The 21,731-nt window shown below is 29.8% G+C and overlaps 1 protein-coding gene across 3 annotated transcripts; it reads right to left on the reverse strand.

The window, feature by feature from the left end:
• Positions 1 to 900: 900 nt before the first annotated feature.
• On the reverse strand, positions 901 to 20,663 carry LOC124950439 (scavenger receptor class B member 1). Of its 3 annotated transcripts, none has more exons than XM_047497123.1 (11): positions 20,541 to 20,663; positions 19,613 to 20,064; positions 13,255 to 14,230; positions 4,448 to 4,539; positions 3,818 to 3,978; positions 3,606 to 3,744; positions 3,030 to 3,233; positions 2,780 to 2,924; positions 2,356 to 2,610; positions 2,148 to 2,266; positions 901 to 2,011 (listed from the first exon to the last, which is right to left on the reverse strand). In XM_047497123.1, the coding sequence occupies exons 3-11, from the start codon at positions 13,433 to 13,435 to the stop codon at positions 1,577 to 1,579; spliced, it is 1,731 nt and encodes a 576-aa protein (XP_047353079.1). In that variant the 5' UTR covers positions 13,436 to 14,230; positions 19,613 to 20,064; positions 20,541 to 20,663; the 3' UTR covers positions 901 to 1,576. The 3 variants fall into 3 exon arrangements, with proteins under 3 accessions (XP_047353079.1, XP_047353078.1, XP_047353077.1); XM_047497122.1 differs by having other exon boundaries at positions 20,400 to 20,607; XM_047497121.1 differs by having other exon boundaries at positions 19,613 to 20,607.
• Between the last annotated feature and the right edge of the window lie 1,068 nt (positions 20,664 to 21,731).

Below are 21,731 nucleotides of genomic sequence, written 5' to 3' on the forward strand. Positions count from 1 at the left end.
ATTTCCTAGTTATCAATTGATGGTAAAATAAATCTCTGTTTTATTATTGATTTTTACAGTGCTTTCTTTACCGACAAATCAATGAAAATCTTATTCTTCTTGTCGGCGATCGATGAAGTATGTATCTCTTTTACCTTCGGCTAAGTGGGACCCTATATTATTAGTTATAGTAGATTCTCGTTTTACTAATGGTGAAAGACCACGATTTTCATCTACCACCACCCATGGAATATTCCGCTCTGGACAATGTTCTCTTGTCGCAGTAAAATATTTTATGTGTGACATAAGTAATATAGAAGGATTTCGTGGCTTAGAAATTTTGAAACTTATTTTTAATCTAAATAAAAATTTTAAAAACATCTTAATTTTGGATCTTTTAGATTGCAAACAGATCGAATGTAATATGAAATTGGTGAATAAATTATATTGTTGCTAAAGTTCCAAATAAAATGTTGTTATTTATTTTTGAACAAAATATATTTATAATTAATTAATACAATATGTATCAAATTCTTCATGACTCCACAAAAATTCGAAATAAAATCCAAGCACAAATCTTCATTAATTTAATTAATTTAATTAATTTAATCTAAATAGAGTGAAAAATCAGTCAATACTGATAAGAAGTTGTAAATTAAATAATCGAATATCTTCGAATTATTATTCTAATACAATAACAAATTACTGCATTTAACGAACAATTCTAAATATGAATTGTAATATTAAAGAATATTATTCGAATATTCACATATGCAATTAATTCTCACAAAACACCACCCTTTTTTTATAACTAATTATTACATTATCGAAGTAAAAAAGAATAAAAAAATATCATCGTTATCAAAATTATACGATGATGTTAATAGAAATATTATTTTATTCGTTAATGCTATTAGAACCTTTCTTTAATCCCTATAAGTAGTTAGATCAGCTTAGCTAATCTAAAAACGTCTCATATATTTCGAAATATTTCAGTAATTGTTATATCTTTTAATAAGAGTACATCAATATATATATTTGTTCGACATTAGAATTTGGTAGTCATTGATAGAAAATATATTAAAATATATGATCCTAATATTGCACTAGATTTTAACCGAGAGCATCTCAACTGGTCAACGAAGAGAAACATAACAATTTAATTAATGGAATAAGAGAAAAGGCAAGTTCGTTTCGATCGTCGACCAATTTGATGCGGCCTAAATCACGTTAGCTTTTATTTTGAGGATTATAAATAAAGGGACGGCATCACAGACATAACAAAAATGAAACGATCTTTTCGGGACGTTTCTCGCGACCTGTACTTTTAAACCTTTATTGAACGAAGAAAGTAATGAACGCGTTGCGTGTTATCATATTTATAGCACACTTAACCGTTCGTTTTATTAGTTCCCCGACGAATCTTTACGAAACTTTGGTGTGACATATCGAACGTATGGTAGTTTCGTCTTATGGAATAATGTCTTATCATCTAATATTAATGTCATTGGTATTATGTATTATTTTCTTCTTTCATATCATTCCGTTTCATTCCTTATTGTTTCGTTTCGTTTCGTTCTTTATCTAAAAGTTTCGATCATACAACTACATCAGTAGATATCTCTTCGATATCGTTACTTAATAAAACATAATTGGAGTCTTTATTAACGAGTAATCGATGCTGTTGATTTACTAAGAAGGACGATCCTCTTCTAATAGTCCTCTTTCCTAACTCTATTGCTTCGTGTGTAAACACCACGTTGTTGTAAGCCTTAACGAAGACCACGATTATAGTTATCAAACCGACTAGAATCAACCCGTAACTGACACATGGTACTGCAACGTCCGCGAATGTTGTAGCCAAATAAACCCATCTTCTGATCGATGGTGTCAATTCTTCGATACCTTCTTCGAGCCACATAATCGGAAACACTATATCAGGAAAGTTCGCGACCACCCCAATATTCGGCTGTCGTTCTACCTTTAAATTTATCTGTATTCGAACTTTTCCTTCTATAGGTACACCGAGTTTCTGAAATGAAAATTTAACATAATAATAAGGATGTTACGAACGTCTTTTTAAACTTTCTTCATCGTATTCTCTTCCTGTAAAAATAAATCCTTAAGAAAAAGAAAACATTCTTTTTTTCTTTTGAGCATATATTTACCGGTTGTATTTTAAAATAAGTTTCGTGTAATTCCGGGACTGGTTTTAATCCTAGAACAGCGTCTAAAAGTTCCGTATCAGCTTGATAGAAATGTGGAAAAGATATGTAGATTGGTGCAGCTGCAACAAAAAAAAAGCACATTATTAATTCATCCAATTAAAAAGAGGATAACGCATAACAATTGATTGTTCCATGAAAATAAACTTACTGTATTGGCAAGGACTGATATTTTGTAATCCTTTTTTTGGACAAGTAGAAAAATCATCCGAGCAGAAGCATTTATTTTCTGGATTATTATCATCTGGCAGTCCGAAAACCATTTCCGGTGGCGTATATAAATCTGCTTTTATGGAACTATTTTTTACTGGTCCACGATATTGCAATGGTAAAACACGGCAGAGGTCTTTGTCCCAAATATGAACGATATCCGATCCGGTTTTATCTCGTGGAGGAAAGAATGAACCTTTTTTTTCAAATGTAAAAATCATTTCAGTAAGAAATTCGTTATTTCCTTGTTCCTTTTTTTTTTTTTATCTTGAATATGTCAGTTTAAAACTCGTTTCCATATTTTTTGGCAAAAAATTAATGAACAGAAGAGAGAAATATATCTGTATTCTTCATAACTAATTTACCTTCGGAAGCTATGATAGAATTGCATGGTGCTTCTGGCCAATAAGGTAGATGATCCAATCCATTTAATCGATTTATAAGACCAAATACTTTCATATCTGTGTGTCCGGTATATATTGTCGATACCTCACTTAACGTACCGTTTCTCTGCAATAGAAATATTAATTTACAAAAAAGGAATATTAATTTAAAATAGTCTCATATACATATATATAAATATAATATAACAATAAAAATAGTATAATAACTTACGCCATTTAGAATTCCTATTTTACTCATAGGACGCCGACTTATCGGAAAAAATCGATGCGCTATACTAACGAGTGGATCATCGTAACCAAATACAAGTTCTTGAACAGTAAGAGGAATAAATGGTTTCATTTGCATTCCACTTAGAAACATCGATAAACCGATCGTGATAAATCGAGGTAGACTCTTGCTTTGCGTCGAAAGTGTCTGAAATTTAACGTAACCTCACGTAAAAACGTTCTTAATGTTTCTGTTGAAATCGATTTTAGAGAAACCGCAAGTATAACCACAAATGATAATCTTTGTAAAAATGTACGAAATTCATAAATGATAAATGGATGAAAGAAAAACTTGTAAAAAAGAAAAAAAAAAAAAAAAAGAAAAAGAATAAAAATCATATAATTCATTTCGATTAAATTTCGTAACGACCAAATTGTAATGATTTCTTGTGATGAAGTACCGCATTGTGATAATTGCTTTCCCGTAATATAATGACCCATTCTTCATCCGACAATCATGAATCATGTTTTATAAGAAATTTATGAAAAATGATCAAATCTGATCATGCTTCTAACTTACAAGTAGTGGAATATTAGGAACCATTACTTTGAGCTCTCCATCTCTGGACATTTCAGGAACGAAATTTAGAATTTTCTTATGTTGATAAGTCACAGTACCGTTATTGTGAAAAACTATGTTGACTTTTTCCATATCTTCCCTGTAAATCATGAACGAATTTAAAATCGATTTTCTTCACTTTGTAGACATTTTCTCGGCTTTCAAATAATCACCTATAAACGAAAGGACCGATTTCTTGAAGTTTCGGCTTTTCATTGAATTGTAAAAAGCCTTCGGTATTGGTCATATTAAATATGTAGACTTTGGTCAATCGAACAACTCCAGGTTTCTGCCAATATTGAAAAGAGAGCGAGCCATTCCATAAACGTAATTGCTGAAAAGAAAAACTATATTAAAATAACAAATCATATATCTGTATAATTAAGCGAGATATTTCAAAACATTTATCGAAGTATAATAATATTTCACAGACGGCAATAGCAAAAGTATTACTACAGTGAGGACAATTATACTCGCATGTACTTTTACGCTGTATATTTGTTATACACTGCTCGTTATGTATCCATTAATGAGCTATAGAAAGGTCGAACGGAACTAGATTATTATTGAAACATTGAAACACCACTTGCATTCGTTTGTCAGTATTAACGAGTATATTTATAGAAAGAAAAAATAATAATCCATTTAAAATAAAACGTCTATATCAAGGCTAATAAAATAATAATTACAAAACGCTTAATGATGGAAAATTATGCTATTATGTTAAATTAATAAAAATGGCTGGTTATCATATTTTTAATAGGCAGCTACAATTGCGTAAAGTAATAACATAAATAACTTGCCTTCAAAATAATGTAATCTACCCATGGTATACTGCTAAGAACGATGCCGATGATAAGAGCAAGTAGGCCAAAACAAATTGCTGCTATTCTACCTAAAAAGACAACAAAAAAACAAAGATATAAAATAGTAGAAAAAAGTAATTGAAATGCTAAAAAAGGCTTAAAATAGATGCGTTTATTACACTTTTATTTGATATTTAAAAAAAATTTTATTTGATATTCAAAAGTCCTTTAATCTTGGTTAATATATTATATGAAAGAAAAAATTACGCAAAAAATTATTGATGAAATAATTTATGTATACTACTCATATCATCCATTTTAATTTAAGAACATGATGTATCTTTTTAAAAATAGCATAAAATTTACGAACTAACTTTATATAATTTTGCAATCACTTATATTAATGGAAGATAATTAATTTTTAGTAAAGTAAAAATGTATGTAACTGTGCAATATTTAATAATTCTTTTAACACTTTTAATCATCATTTATCTATACTATATTCCCATATATATATCAGAAGATATATTTTTGCAATCTTCTTATAGGTATTTAAGTTAAAGTTTTGTTTTTTTTCAAATAACAATTTTCCCCTTTCCTTTCAGAAATAAGCCGAAGGAATAAAACATGTAGTAGCGAGCACGAAAGAAAGAAAATTTTACCGAACCGAAATTGCACATACTGATTTAATTTCATTTTTAATATTGTAAATAATATGTTATGTTATAAATGCAAGAAGGAAATGATTCACGTACATCGATACAAATAAAAATTAATCGTTTTGCTGCCATAAACATAAAAGAAAAAAATTAAGTTATACGAAATAAAAATAATTCGTGAAAATATAGATGCATCATTTTAATTAACAGTGAAATCTGCCGCGTCTTTTAAAGGAATGAACAATTACCATGTAAGGTGCTAGTCGTACTCTGAAATTCCGCATTTCGTAATAGGCGATATTACCCGATAAGTCAATTAAACCTGCATTTCCTGAAAGTCATATGTGTAGATTTCTATAAATGAATATGTGACTTAACTAACATTAAAATATGTAAGAAAGTGCGTATCTTTCTCAGTGATCTATGATAACAATATGTGAACAAAATCAAACACAGACGCAGACACATAGACGACTATAGTATACGTCGACGATGAAAAGAAAGTTGAAAGACCTCGGACATCTGTCAACGAAGTGAAGAGCGACCCTGGCATTATGTCATCGTATAAGTCCTCTAATGTAATTTAGTATGAAACTTGCACAATCACGAAAACATCCATTAGCTGTATTTGATAACCAACCCTTGTTCATTGCATTTCAAACACATAAGATCGAATAATTGATCTTGAGTCATGTTCAGTGGTCAAATCATTTATCTAATACTTCTTCATTATTAGATTGGAATTGATTTGATTATTCGTAAATTTTATGACAAACTTGAAATGTTATTGAAGAATAAATTGTCTCTTAAAAATATGCATATTCGTGTACAAAAACGTACGAATTACTGTAGCATCTCTCACTTTAGCATCAATACAAAATGATCTTTATATTTTTCAAGAAGATAAACAGATAGAATAATGAAATTTTTTACGAATATCACTATTAGCTGTATTTTCTTACAAATAAAATAAAATGAATTGATCTTTCAACAAAAAAACTACCTATCGTTCTTTTTTATGAATGAATTAAAAGTTTCGTTTCGAAATCAAGGACACAGCCTATAAGTAATTCAACGAATTCATAATTCAATGAACTTCACATATACTTTATATGTATCAATTCTTCGAGATATATATATATATATATATATATATATATATATATATACACGCATATACATATACATACATAAATCTATCAATTAAAATTGAGTAACCAGTCTGAAATAGGTCATTAACAATCTTTACTGCTTTTCGATATTGATCTCATTTCTTAATTTATGATCAGAACGAACAAAAAAGGAGAGCAAGAACGATTCCAATTCCGAAAAATTAGATTGATTATTAAATAAAAAAATGTATGATGCATTTATCATCGCAAATGTAATTTTTGCATAACAGCATAAAACGAATTATGAACATCGCAGAGAAAGTTTTCCAATTTCTTACTCTAGTTGATTTGAATATTCGTTAATCATCGAATGGTATAAATTACGTAATGAATACAATTATATAATGAAGCGATATTTCTTTCAAAAAATAGTAAACAACTATTTTAAAGTTTGATTTCTACATCATCTCCCCTTCCCAGAAGATAAACGAATTTCAATGATTTAAAAAAATTTTCTAACAATATTTGACATTTCGAGTTACATTCGCAATTATTTATTATTAGACAATTTATTTAATCTTTCGATGGCATTGAATAGAAGAAACAAACACGATTTGATAAAAACCCTTCTCTTTGTATCTTTATTCATTTATCGATATGAATTTTTTTCTGATTGTTTTCCTTGAAATAAAAAACTTACGCTAATGGAAAATACAAGATATCCTTGTATCTTCCTTTTAATCCTTTCTATATCTTTTTTATATAACTGTAGATAATTCCAATGAAAATTCTATTCTGCTTCATCTTTAATCGAAGCGAGAACGAGAATTTAAATTGAACTAGTCATTAGATAATGTGCTGTCAATATTATTGATAAAGGTTAAATATTATTATTATTACTCATGTCTTTACAGTGATCATAAAAATCGTGATGTCAGCTTAAAATATACAAAACTTGATTGATTTAGATTAAATAGTGCCGTAAGGTATTGTTAATTTTGTCTTTCACGACAGGATATAATCTATCATATTACTCATTTCATCATTAAGATCATTCATATTTTTTTTCAATTGAAATAACCAATTTTTTCTTTTTTTTTTTTTTTTATTAACGACGTTATTTATCTACAAAAGAAATCTACATAATAAAAACGAATCATTGAAGAAATAAAAATAATTTAAAACCATTGATCGATTTAATCCAAATGGAACAACAATCGTTTATATTATAGTGTTTCTTCGACTTTCATTAAGTGCAAGGACAACATGAACACTTTTGGGAAAAAATATGAGAAAATAAGATAAACACAACAAAAAATAAAGACCCAATTTATTACAATCCGAAGAACATAAAACATTATCTGGCCTTCGATCGTAAGTCCATTATCTTGTTAAGAGCAATATCTCCAAAAATCATCCCTGAAGCATTTATAAGTATTGAAAATAAAAAATAAATACCTATAACCAGTTTCTTTCGATTCTTTTCTTTCTTCAAAACCAGACACAAGGATAAGAAAGACGTCTTTATAACTTTTTTATTATCAGAAAAGATAAGCAAAAAATATTTAACTACCAGGGTCATTCAGTAAGATACAAGGTTGTCATTTGAATATCTGCATTATATTGTTACTGGTACGGCATTAAATTACAAGACAGAAAATGCTTGATGGAAAAGCCATGAATAGCTAATAAATGTAAACACTATAAAATATAAATTTTTTGTCAAATATCAATTTATAGAAGGAACATTACTCTTTAAAATTTTTCTATCAGAGAAACTTTCATTTATTAGTGAAGGTCGAGAGTAAATTGCCAAGATCCAGGGCGTCAATATAACAATCGATTAAACGATACTTATAAAATATGTGAAAGTTTTACGGCGCTTTAAGTTAATCGACGAAGTACACTTGGCCCTGTTCTTTTACTTTTTTCTTCTCTTTTTTTATTACAAGATCGAAAATGGATCACGATTTAATATCATCTGGAACAATATTGCATAACTTTCTTGTTAATAAATAATAATACTCTGTAGGTATGCTTCCATCGAACCATAATACGAAGTATTTACTCATGCATGAATTTACTTGAAAAAGCGAAAAGCTTATTTACATAACTATATGAAATTTAATCTAGTAAATGAAAACCAGTTTAACAAGACTAAAAGTTGAAAGTATCGAACTTAATAATTTATTTTTGAATTACATTATCTTGCGGTTTCTTAACAAGTTTCAATTTCTACTTAAGCTAGTTGTTACGACGTATCAACTATTTATTACATTAGATATATTTGAACTGTCTAAATTTTTTGAAATATTTAGATATTTTGAACAGTTTAATAAATATTTGGAAATATTTAAATATTTTGAACTGTCTAATAAATATTTTGAAATGTGTAATAAATTTGATCGAATAAATCAAAGCTCTATTTGAGTTATTAAATGATGCGATGATACATAGAAATAATTTTACCTTCATTATAATCGATATGTCACATTATAAGGATATATTACGACATATCGTATAATAACTTCCGTAAACTTCCATATATTCCTCCGAGATATAATTATTTAATTTTACTACTAGGCTAATCCACGTATCAAATTATAAAAATCCACGATACATCTTTTTCATACCTTAGAAATCTAAAAAATAATATGTTAATACGATAAAAAGAACCATGTTGTCACACTAACATTCATTTCCAAGAAGAAATAAATATATAAATATATACATACATATTTATAAAGGAAGAAGATATATTATTTTAAAATTTATAAAACAAAAAGATAAAAGAAAAACAACACCCTTACATAGTATATCAATCATAATCACCGTGAGTTTACCGTTTACAAGATTTATAATCGGTATTATGTTTATCTGTAATGTCACGAAGGATCGTAAACTTGCGCATGATTGTAAACTTTCACTAAAACAATTTTAAAACTTAACACGTTTCACACGAAAATATACAAAAAGTTGATGATATTTAAACTGACTTATCATAACTCGGCTAAATCTAATTTCGAAAATTGAGAGTAAAAAAGAATCAAACGACGTATCTTATTGAAATGTAAACCTGAAATTGAAAGAAGATAAAAAGAAAAGAAACTGCATTACGAAATGCATTTTATATATATGTCCATATAAAACGCTCATATATGTGCGTTTATACTTATATACATGTGTGAAAAATTACCACATAGGGCATAGGTACTATCCGTACTATTACCTACTATTCGCTTTACGAAATGCTAAAGTAAGACAATCTTTTTTTATTTGGCGGAATTAATCGACTTAATTCTTCATAAATTCTTTGTCAAAATTCGAACTCGAAGTCTTTTTTATTTCGTCTAAGCTTCAAACATTTCGATCGGTTATTAACTCAGCAACGAAGATTACTTAACTAAGATTAACGACACATAACAAGAGACGAGGACATTTCGGTTCGAGGCAGGGTCGAGTTCGTCAGAATATACGTTATATTCGCATGTAAATGTGTCTTACGGCTACTCTAAACGGATGTTGAAAATGCTGAGACAGTGAAAGTAATCTCAAAAAATGTCTGACGAATGACCAATCGGATTGCGTATATCTGACTAAAGAAAAAGGAGGAGAAGTCTCTTCTGTATTATTCATGGAAATATCGTGTAGGTTATATGTTTATGAATAATAATCATTTGTCAGAAAGTTTTGTAATTCTCGGGAAAAATCTTTTGAATCGTTTGAAAGAATTTTGTAACAGCTAAAATAAAAGAAAGAAAAAAGAGAAAGAAATTGCTGCAATTCAACGAAAACTTTTGAAATTCTTTTTCGTTTTCATTTATCTTATACGTCTTTCAAATTTAATATTAAATACAATATACAAAAAAATTAAGTACAATATACAAATTTAATATTAAGTACAATATATGAAATCTTCCAATGTCGAGAAACGTGACAAATATTTCTTCTAAAGAATCTTCTTCTACGTCTTCTTTTTTTTCCTTCTACTACCGTCATTACGTACTCGTTTGACATTCGACATGAAGAATAAAAAAAAAACGTAATTCTAAGAAATATTCTTTCGATCAGATATGTTATAAGAAAAGTAATAGTTTTCTTTCATTCTGTTTTAATTAAAAAAGAAAAAAAAATCGAGTTGAATCATTATCAAAAGATTAATAAAAACTGTTAACATAGGTCGATTGTATACAATTAAGATTCCAAAGTTAAATTACATAGTTGTAATCAAGATCCTTCTAATCTATTTATATACAAGATCTTGTATTTACAAGATTAATTGTTGAGTAAAAAAAAAATAATTTATATTACAGAAATATCAAAATTGAATAAGAACGAAGTATTAAAAAGAACGTTTGATAAAAATTATAGAAAAAACAACTTTATTACTTAAAATTTTTCAGTATTATTTATATAAAAAATAGAAATTGTACTATAATAGAACTAGAATATTAAATAAAAAAACAACTTGGATGGTGAAGGCTGAATAGTAAAATATAAATAAGAAACAAGAACTGGGAAGTGTAAAATAGGAAAGTTTGACGGGAAGTGATTGTAGAAGAAAAAAGTTGTCAATAGAAAAATAATTTTTCACCGGTTTGTGTGAATGTATGATAATTATTAATTCATATGTTTTTTTTTTCTTTTTCTTTTTAAAGATAATTTGATCTCACGCAGTGAAATTGGTAATATTTTTGCCTCATGCAGAAGAATTTAAATATTTAAATATTCAATCAAAAATAAGCGGAATTATGTGATAATTTAATAAATATGAATAAATACATACAATATATGAATATCAGTTTCTTGTATAATCTATTAAAATAAAAAATAAAAAAAGGAGAAACGAAAAAAAGAAATTGAAGAAAAAAGTTTTTATGGATATGAAATACGGAAGAATTTGCATTATTGATTTATAACGAGAAGTATCAGAAAAAAAAAGTAATTAAATGTTTTGCGATAGTCGTCGAAGAACAATACGCGCCTACTTAGGATTTCTCTGAACAATTGACGTCACAAAAATAAGCAAGAAAGTTGAATGATAATGAGATAATTCATATCATACCATCTAATACTTTATAACACGAAAATTTTTAATAATTTGAGAATATACGTGGATCCTAATGATATAAACTGTACCATGGTAAAAATCGAGAATTCATCGTCGATAAAATTCTTAGAAATCAATGAACGATATCGAGATTATAATTTCTCTTTCTTTCTCTTAAGAAGTTCGTACAGGAATAATATTTCGGAACGAAGAAAGCGAACCGTATATTTCCACTTACAAACTATAAGTTCACGCCTACCCTGTAATTGAAATAGCTAACTGCTTCTCTCAAGTGTATGACCTATATCTACAATACATGTGCTTCTTATAAGAATACATTCTAACGAAAGAAACGCATGTATGCTGCCGGTGCAAGTAACTATCATATTAGAAAGTCAACGATTGCGGCAAATCTGATACAACGGACCAACTTTGCCATCGTCAATATGTCTTCGAACGTGGAGCCATCAAATGGCGTAGTTACAACTTTTACAACATTTGCTTACGTTAAAGCTTCCCCAAAGCTTTCCCGGACTACCGGTATTGTGTCAATTATGAACATGCATTGGATGCTCGACAATCGTTACGCTTCGTTTAGACACGTCATAACGGTCCAACAATTGCTCGCGGTTATGATACACCGCATATAGTTGATAGCTTAACGGATCAAAGGATAATATTACATTACATAAGCCCAATAAATGTTAGTTGATTTTATGAATGATAACAGTTATTGTTGATTTCAGTTAGTATATATTTGGTAAATGCATACTCTAACGAATGATAATTATCGGGAACTTTTTAATATTCTTTCGTGTCATCTTATATGTTAGCATGAACCATAAGTAGGACCGTATATATATACATGCACATGCATATCTATAGCATTTTTCTTCAGATGCACGCAACGTTCAAATGCATGTCATATGCATAGATATTTTCTCTAGAAAAAATAAACTTTCAACATAGAAACCGCGATCGTTCTATTCATTTTGAAGGAAGCGAAATTCTAACGAAACGATTATCCTTTTATTCACTCTCATCTTTCTGTTTAATAACATAAATGCAAACATGTGTTCGGCCTAGTTTCGAGATTCACCCTGTACTTGGATGATCAGAATCCGGTTCTTGATATCTCCTGAAAGAATTCTATGAAATCGGGTCATGTTAGACGATATAAATGATACGGCATTAAGTGGAAATAACGATCCAAGAGAGAAAGAGAGAAAGAGAGAATGAGAGAATGAGAAAAAGAAAGAGAGAGAGAGAGGGAGAGAGTAGGCCGGGGTGCAGTAGGCCAGTGGAACAGGTGATAGAGGACAAGTTGCCCCACTGTGTTCTCTATAACGCAACACTAGGATTACGCTTTGCTATCGACAACACACTTAACGGCTATCGTTTCGAACTCTCCCGTTAGGAGTAAAAGGAGTCTTGCCCTAGAGAATCTTACCATGACTCGTGATAGCTTGGAACCGTACATTTCGCGAAAACAATTAAGGAGAAAGAGAGAGAGAGAGAGAGAAAGAGAGAAAGAGAGAAATCGAAGAGTTATTCGTACGATAAAACAAAGTTCAATTTCTTAAAATTTTCTTACACAAATATGATAATTAATTGATACTTACGCATAAAAGAAGATTTAAAAAATTCTACAATCATTTCTATTAAACTTCTCTATTCTCATTAGAATTAATGAAAATTTTCTCTCGACCGGTTATAATAGTAGATTGGCAAATATAATTCGCAACGGTAATTACGACTAATTCTATTACTGAATAGAATTGGGTCGTTTAACACGCAGACTACCGTTAAAATGTATCTGCGTAAACTCGATCTTAATCTCCGATAATCCGGTATTTCGGAATAGTGTTTATATGTTGTACTATGACTAAAGATAATAATACAGTTTTTATTATTAAAAGCAAATCACTCAACGAGGAATGTACAAACGAAAGAAAAAGTGAAGCTAATATTAATACTACTCACTGTGTTTTAACTTGCCCCCTCTTGAAATGAGCATAGACAATGGTGTTGGTACTTTCTCCGAACAGATACCATCCTTTTGATTAGGTTTTATACCAAGAAGTGCATTTCTTCCAACTTTCATATATTGCCTTCCCATAGTCTTAGGCGAACCATTTCCGAATAACGACGTTATAAATCTCATCCTTAATTCGAATCTTGCTTAACCGGTCCTTCCAGAAAAGAATAAATAAAAGAACTTGTCGAAAGGTCGATGAATGAAGAAAAAAAGAAAAAGTCTCGGCAAACGTAATTCAAGACAATTTGTCGATATTTCACACGTAGATGCAAGTATTGGATGTACGATAGGATGCTTTGTGCTCTGTTTATTGGACAATACCTAGAAATCGCGTTACAGCTAATCCACGATGTGTTACGTTTAGAAAGCACGTCGTCATGTTACTTCTCCCAACATCGTGTCAGGGAATACTTCTGGATATTATTTGTCTGACAGATGTAAAAGCTCATAATATCACGTTATTTGGATAGATGATGAATCAAAAATTGTCTTAGAATTAGACTCCAGATACTACTCCTTTGTGTTTTCTTTCTTTCTGATTGACCGAAGTATGCAGTTCTAGTAACTTGGAATCTCGCAAATGATTATAAAGAGACAACGATGACCTCTGCGCGCTTTCACGCGCTTCTCTGAGAGAAAAAAAGGATAAATCTAAAGGACGTTTGCAGACGACATTAGGTCATGGATCTGACCGTGAATCGAAATTTTTAACGAGTAATAAAATAACTTTCACTCTCGGCCGTTTTTCTTTTCTTCTCCTCCTCCTCCTCCTTCTTTTTCTTTTTCTTTTTCTTTTTCTTTTTCTTTTTCTTTTTCTTTTTCTTTTTCTTTTTCTTTTTCTTTTCCTTTTTCTTCTTGTACTTTTTATTTTTTTCTTGGTAAAACGACAGTTGCTTGTCCTTGACTCCCACAGAAATTTATCTGAAATACAAAAGATAAAGTTAAGAGAGAAAGAAGGAAGGAATAAAAAAAGAAGATCACACGCATATGGAGAAACTGGTTATTCGGAATAGGCTTATAGAGAGAGAGAGAGAGACCGCAATATGTACAATATGCAATGTAAACGTTCGCTACGGCGAAAGTTGGCATATCGCAACGGTTCTTTACGTATGGATTATTACATATCTAAGAGCGAGTCGAGCAAAGCGATGTGAAGCAATTGATAGGAAGAACAAAAAACTTGAACGATCATATGCCTACTACTATTTTCGATGCACCAATTTCGAGGAAAAATGAATATTTTCGATTACTCATCATCGTTCTATTCAAAACAATTTTTTGCGAATCTATCGCAGTTAAGAAATTACAAAAAAGAAGTAATGAAATATCTAAGTAATATATTAGCTTGTAAATTTAAATGTTTATGAGATACAATAATAAATTTAATGTATAAACATCTTTTATCTTAGATAATAAACATATTTCAAATGAATGGAAGAAACTGTCTTATGTATTTTTACCTATGTTGAGATAATTAAGTGTTTTTAAAGTCTTCCGTCATTCTACAGTCTACAAAGATCTATGAATATTCAAATCCTACTAGGGTCATCCTGTGATCTCTGTTTTATTTAAAAAAAAAATGTTATGTCTCTGATCATATGTAACATTGACTCACAAATGTAAGTTCATTGAAGAAGTGACAATATTCATCTTAAGTTTATCATGCAAAAACCGATAAGAAATAGATATTTACATAATCACCATATTCTTCTCATAAATCATAATGTGCGTTGAAATGAAAGATATTGTATTCTTTTACATTGCGTTCTATTTTTCGATATCTAAATCACTTTACAAGAGAGACGAAATGAGAATGTAAAAAGGAATAGCTACTGAACTGATAGCATGATCTTGCGTTTATTTTACGGAACGCGTAATCGCTCGAGCATACTTACATACTACGAATAGTTTTTATTACGCTCTGGTTAATGGCAGGATATATTAATTGAAGGAACACCGCGAAAATTATCAGCATTTCGCCAATGCAACTCTCATTGCAAAGAGTCGCGCATTGAAAAAAAATATTTTACATGAGATTTCGTACTACCATTTAGACCCTCGTAAAAACGAAGGTAAGAGTTTCAAATGAAACGAACGAAGAAACGTTAATGTTTTCTCGCTACTTCGAATTCATTTAAAAACTTCTACCAGGAATTATTGTTATTGGATAAAATTATTTATACAATGTAAATAAATTTTCTTAAATAATCGCTTTTTTTGTTATTAAAATTTCAATATACTGAATTTAAGACAGTTTTATTATTTAGCAGAAGAAACATGAGATTAATATTCTAAATTTGCATGATCTCTTATTAATTTTGGATGATTTATTATAAATTAATTAACTTTAAGTTCTATCAGTAAAAAGTTCTATGAATCTTATTAAAGAAAATCATTGAATAAAATCGTTCTAATGCCAATGTCAATAATAAGTATTCTTTTTATTCGATAATGATTGATTTAATATAAAAAATAATTTACATATTCGATAATATAAAAAGTTAGACGGAAGATTATCGAGACCAATATGGAGGATTTTTCTCTGCATATTTTTTTATACATACTTATGCATTTTTATTATCTTGCATTAACGCGTCGCATAGATTGAATTATTCAAATGTCGCTTCCCTTTCGTATATCATATTTATTTATGTTAACAAAAACTGTTTCTTCTATCTCTTTCATGACATCTAACAATTAGCTGATATAAGCAATGATACAAACGTGTAGTTCACTGCATATATAATAACGCTATTAGATTAACAAGGACAAAACCTTATCATCGGTAAAGAAGCAAAAAAGAAAAACAACTTGATATTTTCCGCTTCCTCCATCCATTTTTCGCAATCTCGAAGATTTATAAAAGAAGATAATGCAAAGGAAAGTGAAAGGGGTCAGATAAGACGTCAATGTCATCGATCGAAGAATGTTCGATCTATCAATTCTTAGATGTTATTTTTTATCAAGGAAAGAACGCATGGATGTTCGAAAAAAGATCTTTTACTTGGCAATATTTGACGTATCTATTATTTTATACAATGAACTAACTATTTAGATAAAATATATGTATTGTTATTTAAGTAAAATAACCAAGAAAATGAAATATAATAAGCACACAAAGATTTTTTTATCTTCAGTCTCGGCCTGTCCTTACCACGAATCGCAATGTACAATTACCCTATCGTTGGAAACAAGAAATCATCTAGAGGACGGTCGCCGAATTGACGTACCACGACAACAAGTATTATTATCTAACATCCTATATCATTATAGTTCTATACGTTCTTATATGATCGTTAAAGAATTATAAAAACTATCGATCCTGAATTCATTTTATAGGGATTGTGTTTTGCCTACCAACGTCTATTAAAATTCATATATTCCGAGCAAAAATCTTGATGTTGAAATTGCCCGTTGAATCATTTCTTCGGTCTGAATTCAATCTGGCCGATTTAGCAATGAGTATTAACATATTATTGGCAAAAGAAAATTTATTATTTGCAAACTTATTTGTAATCATGATTATGAATTCGAGGTGACCATTTAATCTTCGATAACGATTGAAACATTATTGCACAATAAAAATATTATTTCCCAACGATGTTTATCATTGTAAATGATACATCGTTTGTAGTTCCCCTATTAACGAAACGCGTCTTTCGACAAATAACAATTATCGCATATCTTATCATTAAACGAACAATGACATGCATGCAATATGTAAACGATAATATCGTAATGATAATTATATATATATATATATATATATATATATATACATATTTAAATTATAATAGAAAGTATAATAGAAAAAAAAGATGTAAAATCTCAAGTAACAATAAATATTAAAAAAATGATTTATTCAAACTCGTCAAAATTTTATGCATGTTTCGACTTAAATGCAAAGACAAAGAAAAGATTATTAAATATTGCTCAAGAGTGAATATTTTGAAATATTTCCTTACGACTGATAATGTTTACACTAAAGATTTCCAAAGCATGATTTTTATAATATATTTAATTCCTGTTTCGAAATATAATGTGCTCTTTTTTGTACTCATCTGCAAAATATCCGGAAATAATATTTCCTGTTATTTTTTGATTAATTACTTTAAACTTATATAATATTCAGATATTTATAATAATATATCATATAATTTATTTGGAATGATGTTTCATGAATATAATACACGTAACACTAAATTATGATTTTTAATTTTATTATTCGAGAATTATTTTGTGATCTTCAAAGATCTTCAAAGATTCGTTATGAGATACCCTAATTTAAAAATTCATTCTCTCAATCTTCTTTTATGTATAAATCAAACAGTTATTCTTATGAGTACGCATATGAATAATCATTATGAATTCGAAGAGTCTAAATTATTTTAACAGTATTTGCGCATCAAATCTGTATTTTTATTTTAAAAATCATCTATGTCAGACTCACTAATTATCGATAATAAAATATGTACATATTTTATTTGAAATAAAATATTGCACGTTAAGGATACGTTTTTCTAATTATAAAATAAAAAATGAAAGAAATTCTTTCTTTTTCCGTGATATAAATCTTTATAAAAGCTTTAAATAAAGTAACGAACTTGAAAAATAATTAAATGTAAACAAGTTATACGCAGAATAGAAAAATAACGGAGAAGAATCAATAATCGTTGACTTTCCATTTAGGTATGGTAGTAGGAATAGAAACATGTATGAAATGTACATACTTCCGTCTGCTGTTACATTGAGTGCCTAAACTAGATCAAGCTTTCACGATCTTTCAACATTTCAAAAGGAAGTGAAATCAGTTAAAATAAGGAATATCATAAAGATATTCGCTACCTCTATTTATTTACTGTAGAAATCATTGTTTAATGAAATAACATGTTATTTTTTCTTTTGAAATTAAATATTTATTCTTCTTTTTAAGAAGTCATTTTTCTTCTTTTTTTTTTTTTTTCTTTTTTTTTTTTTGACGAGATACAGATCTATCTGCTTTTGTTCGTTGATAATACGTTTAAAAAGTTACAAATGTGCAATTAATGTACGATAGTGAACACTTACAATTAGATAATTGTAGGATATAACCGGCCGCCAGAGATAATAATCACAATTATAAGATTAATAAACACCAAGGATAATAAATGCAATCTCCTTTTCGTAAAAAAGTAACAATCTCGAAATAAGTTACAACGGTATTTTTTCATGATGTAACATATAAACAGCCGTATAATCGTAAAAAACTCTCTCGTTTAATGAAGCGATCGTAATCGTTATATTACGTTGTGTCAAAGAAAGTACGAATTCCGCACATTATGTAAATAAACAATTGAAAATGAAAACACAGAACAATATAATAAATAAAATACATGAATTTCGTAATGTCAAACTTGAAATAAGTCGAATTCTTGTCATAATTATGGAATTCGAAAGAAAAATAAAGAAAAACAGAGTGAGACGGAAAGAGAGAGAGAAAAATCTTAACAAGATCTACGTTGATCGAGATCTTAGAAACGACTGACATTTCAACTGAACTACCACTTTACCGTGAAAATGCATTATATATAATATGAGAATGAAATACGTATACACGATTCATCATGTTCATTGAAGCTTATCCACGTGGCACTTCAAAACACCTTTTCATACTTTATCGTATTGCGAAAACGTTATTTTATACTGAATCTTTAACTATTACTCTATTTGAAACTATTACTACGTATAATCAATAATATTCTAACGATATTTTATAAGTAAATATATCTAAGATCAGATATGTACAAGGTATAGCTCGAGATATTCTTTTTTTAGAAAGCAGATACGTTTCGTAAGTATTCTCGATCATGCTTACAAGGCTCGGTATTCTGTAATATTTTTATTCTTAATGAGAGAAGAAATTTCTTCTATTTGTTTCCCTTCTTACGTATACGAGCCATTTCGTTAAATTATTTTTCTTTCTTTAATTCATCTCCGAAATAAAAGAAAATTAGGCACATAAATCAACCTTGAAAATATAAAAAAAATATCTATGAATGAAATTCCTAAGGTTTTCTATATATCTTAATAAACATTGCCGTGTAAGCACATCCGAGCTATGAGTAATTGACTCGTATCACTTGATGCGATCTTAACAATACCGATTGATGAAAAGAAATGGAATTAGAATGGCATCGATATTTGAACAGATTTTCAAAAGAAAAAAGAAATTAAAAAATAACATTTTCATATTGGATAATAATATCGACCAAGCGTTTCATATTTTTTGTTTTAATTTTAAATCAGAAAAAAAAATTTACTTACGAAAGATTTCTCCGTTTTTTAGTAGTTCTTCTTTCTCGCTCTTTTGTCGTCTCCGAAAAATGTGGGTTTTAAAGCGCGAGCACTCGCGCGGACATACACACACGCACTTAAGTAAGCACTCGGTCGCGGGTTCGTTAACTGGCCAATAAAATGTACCTCTTTATGTAATACACAAGAAGCCGGAGTGAAAATAGGGTGGGTCGTGGTCGTAGAGCGAGAGAGTAAGAGATAAATAGAAAAAGAAGAAGAAAGCGAGAGAACGAAGTTTCTCTCCTGGATCACCGATGGCCAAACGGTTCGTCGCGTTCCTTTCGACAACTTTTCCGCGATCCTCTCCAAGATTTTCCTTCGATGTGAATTTCCGGCGAGACAGACGACGTGTAATTCCTTTCTCCCTAGATATCACCGTTACGTACACCGTTCGAATTCTTTTATCTTTATCGGCTCGAACACTATAAGAAGGAAACGTGAGCTTACTAGGAAGCTTTCGTTCCAAGCGTTAAAGTCACCGCAGCAATCGATCTCTAAACGGATACTGACGACAATTGTGAATGAAACGCTCTGATAAACTGGAAGAAAGAAGAACAAAAGAAAAACAAAAGAAGAGGGAGAACTGAAGTTAAAAAAAGAAAAAGAAATGAAAGAAAGAAAAAAAAAAAAAGAAACAGAACCGGCTCTCGAGATTCGTCGGTATGGTGAAAGAAATTGAACGTTCTATTGCGTGTTCGACCGTTATATATAAATGTAATTTCTTTCTCTTCTTCCCTTCTTTTTTCTTATCTAATACCTCTGCTCTCTTTTTCTTCTAAACGAACGCGACGTGCTCGATATAAGATTCACGGACGACTATTGATGATCTATGATTTACACGACGAAGTGATTAAATGAAACTGTCTGGACCATTGGTAAAACGTTACTTCGTACCCACCTCGTATCCAAAGGAGAACTCAACGGTAGCGGTAACGATACCAATGGTGGTGGGTTTAGTGCTCCCGCTACAAATACTTGTGGTGGTGGTAGTGGTGGTGGTGAAGATAGTGGTGGCGAAGGCGATGGTGGTGGTGGTAATGACGACAACGACTTTGTTGATGAGCTGGGCGTCCAGGTAAATGTACATCCCGAAGGTTATCTCAGTTTAACAATGCATATGTCTATACTGAGTATAGTACGATTCTATTTCGTAAAATGAATAACTCTTTTCGTTCGAGAGTCTACTGACCGCGAAGCGCCACGAACGGCAATATCGTGCGACCGAGTGGAAAAACTTAAAATGCAGCATTATAATAAAAGAGAAAGAAATAAAGAGAAAGAGAGAGGAGAGAGAGAGAGAGCGCGCGAGAAAGAAAGAGAGAGGAGGAAGAAAGAGGGGGAGAAAAAAGAGAGGAAAACGTTTTCTTAAGATACTGAAAACAGCCTCATGACACCATCTTTGGTCTTTTATATGTCAAGGATGATGCAGGTGTGCTATTTTTACGAACTTCTTTTTTCACATATTATGACCGAAATAAAAAATGTTTAAAATCTACTTCGAATTTCGATTATTATTTCTTGTCTTTTTCCTCTCTATATCTTCTTTCTATTTAATCTTGCGTAGATGATTGAATGATACAAATAAGTTTAGGATAAATTCCTGAATATATCCACTATCAAATTTATGTAAATTTGAAAAGCTTAACAAGGATATTCAAACATTGATTAATTGTTTAGGACTGATTAATTTCTCTTTTTTGAATGTTCTTCAAACAATCGTTACTCTTTATACACGTGATCGAAACCTTCCATAAAGTCACCTGTTGTAAAAAAGTATCGACGTTCGAATGAGTCGCATAAACAACTAAGAAGAGAACGTATAATATATTTTATATAAAAATCAACAATTAATAGCGATCTACGTCATAAAAGACGTATGAATTATTTTCTCTTAGTTGTGTTCTTTCTCATTGAATTGACAAATGACAAACGAGTTTTTCTTATCGTTACACATTTGCAAGAATGAGACTTGTTGTCCATATTTAATTGCATCAAAGTGTATCTTAAAGTAATAGTACGGTCCAAAGGTTAATCTTTGATTATGCTATACAAGTCGTTGCTTCATAATAGCACGTTAGCGTTTCTATCG

Source organism: Vespa velutina, chromosome 7, assembly GCF_912470025.1.
Source record: "Vespa velutina chromosome 7, iVesVel2.1, whole genome shotgun sequence".
Taxonomy (NCBI): Eukaryota; Metazoa; Arthropoda; class Insecta; order Hymenoptera; family Vespidae; genus Vespa; species Vespa velutina.

Coding starts and splice junctions, on each gene's coding strand:
- LOC124950439 (XM_047497123.1), bottom strand. CDS start 13,435: ATGAGATTTATAACGTCGTTATTCGGAAATGGTTCGCCTAAGACTATG. Junction 3,979..4,447: donor TAGATTACATTATTTTGAAG/GCAAGTTATTTA, acceptor TTTTCTTTTCAG/CAATTACGTTTATGGAATGG. Junction 2,925..3,029: donor AAATAGGAATTCTAAATGGC/GTAAGTTATTAT, acceptor TTTCTATTGCAG/AGAAACGGTACGTTAAGTGA.